At 34.9% G+C, this 7,952-nt stretch overlaps 2 protein-coding genes across 2 annotated transcripts in view; both read right to left on the bottom strand.

Moving 5' to 3' along the window:
- Window positions 1–174, bottom strand: part of LOC109820769 (decapping nuclease DXO homolog, chloroplastic) — an 8,480-nt gene extending 8,306 nt beyond the window's left edge. The window contains exon 1 of the mRNA XM_020386964.1: window positions 3–174. Within this exon, the coding sequence (XP_020242553.1) occupies window positions 3–174 (172 nt within the window). The remainder of the gene's footprint in view (window positions 1–2) is intronic.
- LOC109820545 (cytochrome c oxidase-assembly factor COX23, mitochondrial) overlaps window positions 1,126–7,952 on the bottom strand; it is a 7,583-nt gene continuing 756 nt past the window's right edge. The window contains exons 2-3 of the mRNA XM_020386702.1: window positions 2,041–2,114; window positions 1,126–1,430 (exon numbers count right to left, since the gene is read on the bottom strand). Coding sequence (XP_020242291.1) covers window positions 1,383–1,430; window positions 2,041–2,114 — 122 coding nt within the window. The 3' untranslated portion in view covers window positions 1,126–1,382. The remainder of the gene's footprint in view (window positions 1,431–2,040; window positions 2,115–7,952) is intronic.

Genomic DNA, 7,952 nt, shown 5'->3' with positions numbered 1-7,952 from the left:
ACTCGAGGACGAGGACGAAGAGGAAGAGGAGGCCGGCGACGAATCGGCGCTGTGTTCCTCGTCGTCGTCGTTGGGTTGCTTCGGATTGAGTTGATGTGAGTGTTCATCGTCCTCTTCTTCTTCTTGCTCGAACTCCTCGCCGAAGATTTCTACGTCTTGCTCTGAGAAATCCATGGTTTTATTCTCTCTCTCTCTCTCTCTCTCTTCAGAGAGCTTCGGAGTTAATTTGGTGTTAAAAAAGAAGCGAGCTTTCGGGGGTTAAAAGAGGGGAGACCTGTTAAAATCTGGGAGAGGCTGCGTAACTTAATTGTGTGTTACTAAAGTTTCCCTTCTTTTTAGTTCAAAGTTTCTCTCTCTTTTTTTTATCTTTTTAAAATGGAGCTCTTCAAATAAAAGTAAATCAAAATTTTCTTTTTTTTTTCTCTACCCTCCATCCAAACAAGCCATAAGGCTCTCGTAAGAGGGTTTAATGGTTAAGTTGGAGTTGTAAAATTATTCTTGCAGTATCCCTTAAGATATATTATTTTCACAATATTTCTTCAGGAAACTAATAAAGCGCTCTGCCTACTCAACATTAAACCCTGAAAATCAAAAAAATTATATTGAAGATGAGAATTTCCCTCTTTTTGGATAAACTGCACTCCTACATGCGAGAATACCTAATTTTATGTCCCAAAATGCTAATTTTACGACTCCATACTAAAACATATAATCCCCAATCTTCGCCATAATTTATCGTCAACCCTCACCACAATTTTAAAGTTTTGGTGTAATGGCTAGAGGGATTTTAAGATGACATCAAAGCAATTCAGTTTTAAATCTCTAAAAATTGACAGTGCTATGCGAGTGCTGGTTTTGGCATGTACTCAAGGGACTTTAAACATGGAGTATTAAATTATTTTTAAGTATATTATAACAATTGGGTAATGGAGGTATTTTTGTGCACAAAAAAGGGCAACAGTTGTCAATTTAGAATACTAATTATGTCCTGAATTTTAAAAAGTTTCAATCACAATCAAGAAAAGACAATTTGCTGATAATGCCTCAGTCAATTTTATGTCAAGAATTTACTCAACAAATGGTAGAGGTAAGTATTTTTCTTTTAAGGAAAGCAGCAAAATGATGTAGCGCAACAGGCATCATATATGCATGGATCCTTTTCACCCTTAGAATCATGTAAAATAATGCACCTCCGTTGCATAAATTTCTCAAGATCCCACAAGCAAAGCTTACATAATAATGTATTCAACATATTTTGCCATCAAAAGTCCTCACAGAAGCTCAGAACAATATTAGAGAAGGCATAATGTTCGTTTCAGTTTGAGTAGTCCTCGGATTTCTTATTCGCTATAATGAGCCTTAATCCATCAAAAATGTCGCCTTCATCCGAAAAGAGATCTACTTTTGTTGCGTTCTAGCCGAGCCTCCCTCTGCGAAGAAATGCAAGATCGTTGTAAGCATGAAATAAGCAATCAAATGACAAATTAAACAAGTATTCAAGAGAAGGGGGTTAACAATATTGTCTGATTGCGTGGTAATATTAGATGGAAATTGATTTGCATAATTCTAACTAAAAGATATACTGCTAATACCAACTTATGGACATTTAATGGGCAATTCCAAAGTGTTAAAATTAACTACTACAGCATTAGCCAAGCTCATTAACCATCACACAAGAAAAGAACCTAGATAATAGGATAATTTCATAAAACACTAATGTTGATATTCTAATTTATAGTATCTTCCTCAATAGCTACTTGAACTCTGGATTTTCTTCTCTTCAGTTTTAATGTTTCAATTATATGTTTCTCTTTCCATAAACAGCCTACTACATATCTACATCTCTCTTAATATGGGCAGTAGTTCCATGAAGCACAAATCAATTATAATGTTCTAAACATATGGCCATGCAGGTTATAGTAAATAAAAAGAATCGTAACTATGATTAAATCTCTGATACAATTCTGCAAATAATAAATTGAACGTGTGTAATCAAATAAAAGGTCCAAACATTGTTTAACAGGGAACAATGAGCTACACCTCTTTCTTTTTGCACTCTTTGTAATCATCAAATTGCTGTTGGCATTTGTTTTTCTCTTGATTAGCTTCTAGGCCTGCAAATTTTGAACCCATGAATTAGCGGGGCTGACATTGACAGAGATAAAATGAAACGTGTAGAACACTTGAAACATTCATTCGATAATTTTGTACAAAAAGATTCAGTCGCTATTACTCACCCAAAAAAGAAAAAAAAAAGAAAAAGCATTTAGGAATTTGTTCTCACTATCTTCTAAACTGGATACTATTTGTTTTAGAAGTTTCATCTTTGCCTTCGAAAATAAGTCTTTATTAAAAAAAAGAGAGAAGGAGAAAAAGTAAAGGGAAAAAAAAGATATCACAAAACATCAAGCAGATTAAACAAGGAATGGCACAAACATCCCCTGTTGCTGTATGGTAAAATTCAGCCACTAATGCTACTCAATGAAAGTTGCCTATTGCGCTAGCACCAACCATAGGACTGTTTGCTGTTCGTGATGGAAGATGAGTCATGGTACTCCATCAAACATCAATTGTGGAGTCAGCAATTGGCACACTTCAGGTTAGGTAATACAGCACAAAGACAAGTCAAGATTAATTTGCTTATTGTATTGGTCACTTATGGAATCCCCAAGAAGAAATCTTAATGCAAAGATTATGCAGAGCACTTCTAAATGTTTCTTACGTACAGTACTTTAAGTAATATTTGATCTATTAAAATATAACGATCGTGTTCAAAAGGATTTGAACGCTATACTGCTTGTCACAGCTAATGTCAAGAGATTAGACAAATGCATCCTTTTCAGTTCCCTTTGTTTTTAAATAAATGCCAATAAACTTTAATTAACTGAGGTACACAATCTATATTACCATCAACTAATAGATTAGCCACAGACCTCTTTTTATTCAATCTTGTAAAGTGAACCTTGGATTCCAGATCTCCAGGTCATTGCTGAGAACACCGATTTCACTATGCAAATAGTAATTACACTGGAGAACTTCAAGTATGACAAATCAGAACTAACTCAACATTGCAAAGCTTATTTCCACCGAGAAACTCCAACAATTATGAATTATTTCAGACTATAAACTCGAAACTCAATTCAATGAAAGCAGCTACTGAACTTGTTGCTAGTTCCAACAAGAACAAAATCTTTGCTGCACTAATAAATCCTTCCTTTAAGGTCCAAGCAAGATTGCAGGTTAGGGTTAGGTACTCAGTCAGATGCACAGCTTTGGGCCACTCAGCTAAAGCAAACCAAAAGAAAACAGCATACCACCAAAAAAACATCATCTCAAAACTTGAGTTAGTCTCAAATCGATTTTCAAAGGAATGTTAGGATGAAATGACTACATAACTATAAGGCTTTTCAATTAGATCTTTCACCAACATAAATATCTGATATATGTAGCTTACAAATTACTATACTAATCTCAAAGCACAACAGTCACAAATGTCTGAGAAGCAGAAGAAACATAAAGGGACGGCTAGAAGTTATAAAAAAACTGAAAATAATAATGATGACGAGGATGCATGAGGATTAATATTTATTACAAATAAGGAAGAAGTAGTTAGGCGAAGATCCTTTAGTTATCCCTTGTATAGATAGATAAAAACAAAATCATTAAGAAATTCTCTAAAATTTTGAAAATAGATGCTAATAAACAATGAAATAACTTAATTGATTTCAAGTGGGATTACTTTAGACAACTACAATAAAATTTAAGGGCATCAACCCATGAGATGGACTTTTCAGGAATTAAGCACGGGGTGTTGGCATTCAATATGTTAGAATTAGATAGAGATAGCTTATACCAAGTACCCAATGTCTCCCTCCAAAATGATTGCCATTTATATTCAATGTAAAAGACATGTTTGCATGCTTCTCCTAAGTTATTTCAACTTTATGCAATATACCTTGAGAGGGATGCCTATTCTTCATGAGTCTCTTGGTATCAGTCTCTTGAATAAGAACTGTTACTCAGTCCATTCTCTATGTCATACGCAAGCAAATTTATATCCACTGGCTGGTGTTAGTTCTGAGCTTTGTACCAAGCTCATCAATTGCTCATCAGCTAGGAACTTTCCCAGTACTAGCATAGAATCAAGTTAAATACAAATCTATCATCCTTCCAGAACTTCATCACTATAAAATTAAGCTTCAAAATATTTGTTGAAGCTTGAACAACATGGACAAGCAGGTTTATAGGTTTCGGTCTTTCAAGCTTTCTCGTGTCTACCCTTGATAACCACCATACAAACACATAATATCATTTTCCACCTTAAAACAGAGGTGATATCCTAATTATGAACTTCCGAAGCATTAAACTATCACCTTTGGCTATTTAACATGTAAAGTTCAAAACATAAAGAGAGCAATAACATGTTTATCCTCCTTATGTTGAGGTTGAATGCATATATTTCAGAAGTAGCATGTAGACCAATGACTGAATCAACCAATCTCAAAAGCATGAAGCAACAATTCAAGCATGTAAATAATGATCGGATCACTGATAATCAGTCAACCTGAGTTTAACATAAATCAAATTTCACACCCATACCACATAATCAACCTGAGTCTATATAAAATCAAATTCCATCAAGTAAAAAAAAAATGTTAACATCATGTCCTACATGTAGTTATTTCATGATATCCTTGAGTCCATAAAGGTTAGGTATCAATATCCAATATCTCTTTAAAATCTCTACCCATCCCCTCTACCCTTTTTCTCCACGGCACTTTCAAAAAAAAAGGGAAAAAAAGAGAGAAAGAAAGAAAGGAGAAGGGAAGCAACAACTACAATAAAGAGGGGAAAAAAGGAATTACTTGCTTCGGTTTAGCTTTCGGAGTTTCTCTCGAATTTCAGCAAGCTTAACTTCCCATTTTTTTTTCTTCATGCAAGCATAATATTTTCCTTTACTCTTTTAACTTTTATGTCACTATCTATTGGTACCTTAAAATTCTTGCATAGCCATGAAATTTCTTGTTACTTTATGAATTAAGGGGTAAAGTGTATGATTTAGTCTGTTAGATATTTCATGCCAAAACTTCTTGCACAAATTCTTATTTATTTATTTATTTATTTGTTATATCTTCGATATGGATTAAATGCTTACCATTATGGATCCTTGGTCTCTGTATACTAATAGTGTTTTTACTTTTGCTTAAACTGTTAGTAGATATATTCATATATACTGAAGGCAGGCTGTCATGAAAATGCCCTTGGCATGGTGGTTAGTTGACTTGCATATTATGTTCTTAATCATGAGTTTGAATCCCATGGCCCTTCTTTTTATGCCAAATTCGTGTTCGGGTCTGTTTTGAAGTCAAACCCGACTCGGTCAGGATCCATGATTGCTCATTATTAGCAATCAGACCCATTTCGGTCTATAAGCAAGGTTATCGATAGCGGATAGCGTCGCGTAGCGGTGAGACATCGCTAAGGCTATTTCGGACTATTGCGGCAAAATAGCGGTAAAGCGCAAAGTCAAATAGCGGTCGAATTTAGATATGTATAAATACTAAAAAAATTTAAAAAAATATAAAAAATCTAAAAGTACATATTGGATGATTTAAAGAGATCCTAAACATGAAATATACATGTAACCATCACGTATTACTGAAGATGACTGGAGGAGTCAAAAAATCGTCGTCTTTGAGAAGAAGAGTTTAGCGGTGACAGGACTGCCCTAAAAAGAGCTCACAGTGAAGAATGTGAGATGAAGTATCAAGGTAGGTGCCAGAGGCTATGAGAGGTGGCGGGAGTATGTTGAAAATCACAGGAATCGGTGGAATGCAATGGTCAATGGTTGAGTTTAATTTAAAAAAAAGCCTTAAACTGTTTTTAAATAGCAGTCAAAAAACAAATTTCGAATGCAATCGCTCACTATTTATCGTTATGACACACTATTGACCGCTTTTGCGAACAGACATATTCCGTAATATGTCACCGCTATTGCGCGATAGCGTAGCGGGCGATAGCGTCGTGGGAAGGGACCACTAACACTATTAGCGTCGCTATTGCGGGGCTATTTACCGCTATTTATAACAATGTCTAGAACTCAAATTACAGACCCAATTGGGCCCTTAATACACAAATACTACTTTTGTGGATCTTTAGGTTATCAAACGAAAACCGTTTGACCTATTTTTTGTTATTTATTTATTTTCCCTTTTTGTTAAGATGAAAGAGGATAGGTTTAATCACTTGATGACGTGTTTAATCATATGATAATGTTTGATCATATAGTGACACTAAATAGGGCCGACTGTGTATGAAGACGATTTCCGTCAAAAATATGATTCATAAGTGTGCTATCATAGCATGGCTATACCCTTAAAATCGATATTCCGGTGTGGGGAATTCTCTTGATTATTATTATTATACATTAGCATCGACTAGATTTTTTGCACCCATCTTGATTGGACATGTTCTTGGGTCACGATTATTTTTTATAGTTTTACGGAAGTCTTTCCACAGTAACTTTGTGGTTAGTGCACAATATTTCATGAACAGTCACTTAGATTAAACAGAAAAATATGAGATTTAATAAAAGAGGAAGTGGACGGAGAATATATAATGTATATAAGTGGGCTCATGCGCATTCTTGATATCTTGACTTATATATACAAGGGCCAATGACCAATACTTGACTTGAAGCCATGTTCCCAGGACAGTTTACGGGAAACTGATTTATATACATGATACTATTCTATTCTAATTCAAATAACATGTAAAATAAGAATAATGTGTTTATATGCTCTGTGATAGATTTATTCACAATATCTACAAGTAGCATTTCTTTTAGTCACATTTAATTTAGATTTCATATTTTCTTTATACCTGCTACATACACTTACACGCAAGGTTTTAAATATCGGTTATCGGGAATTTATCGGACGGCCAAAATTCTTATCGGATAGCGGAAATCCGGGATATATCGGGGATAAGTAGTATTTATCGGAGTGATATACTAGATGGTGTATATATATAATATAATAACTAAAAAATGTAATCTAACTATGCTTAATGAAATATAAACATACCAAAATGTAAATCATCATGTTTCGAATCACTAACCAATTGTAGAAAGCAAAACTTGCATCTTGACCGCACGATGAAACCATTTGATTGCATAGCCTTACTTATCGGCCGATAATCCCGATAAAAAAACCTTACTTATCGGCCGATAAGTATCGATAACGCCGATAACTCCCCGATAACTTGCCAAAAACGATAACCGATTAAAAATCCAAGTTATCCTATCGGAGAGCTCCCAAATCCGATAACTCGGCCGATAATATCGATTATCGGCCGATATTTAAAACAGTGCTTACACGCGCACAATTCCTTCATTTTACATGCTTGTTGGGAGTTTTCTGACTCTCCTGGGGTTTGCATATCCTAGATTCGGGAACCGTTCTTTCTTCGCAGGACCGAGAGTATTTCGAGGAACAGACTCAGCAGCAGCGATCACCGTTTACTCAATCAGTTCTCCAGTTCAGTTGGTTTAGATAGTTATTTGAGTTAGGTTTTTTCTTGAGTCACATGTGACTTTTTACTAGACTATGATGTAAATTTTTTTTATTACTCTTTTTCATCGTGGATAGTTGTGAACTCGTATTTGGACTCAATCCTTTGGAGATATTTTTTCACCTATACATTCCTTTTATTATCTTAGTTACATGCTCTATAATGTAGTTTTGGATTTATATCAATATACAGGATGATCTAGAGGCGTGAATGTGGCCGAATGGTTGCATTGCCGGCTGACTCACGTTCCAAGTTATTACACTTTGGAACCGGGGCATGACAACACCCTTCATTGTAGACAAACAATCAAACATAATGCCTACTGTTGAATGAAGAAAATATCAGGAGTGTCATGTTAAGCATAATCATATCTTTATCAT

Source organism: Asparagus officinalis, chromosome 8 (genome assembly GCF_001876935.1).
Source record: "Asparagus officinalis chromosome 8, Aspof.V1, whole genome shotgun sequence".
NCBI classification, from domain to species: domain Eukaryota; kingdom Viridiplantae; phylum Streptophyta; class Magnoliopsida; order Asparagales; family Asparagaceae; genus Asparagus; species Asparagus officinalis.
Note: the sequence above shows the minus strand (reverse complement) of the source record. Positions and strands in the feature narration are given on the sequence as shown.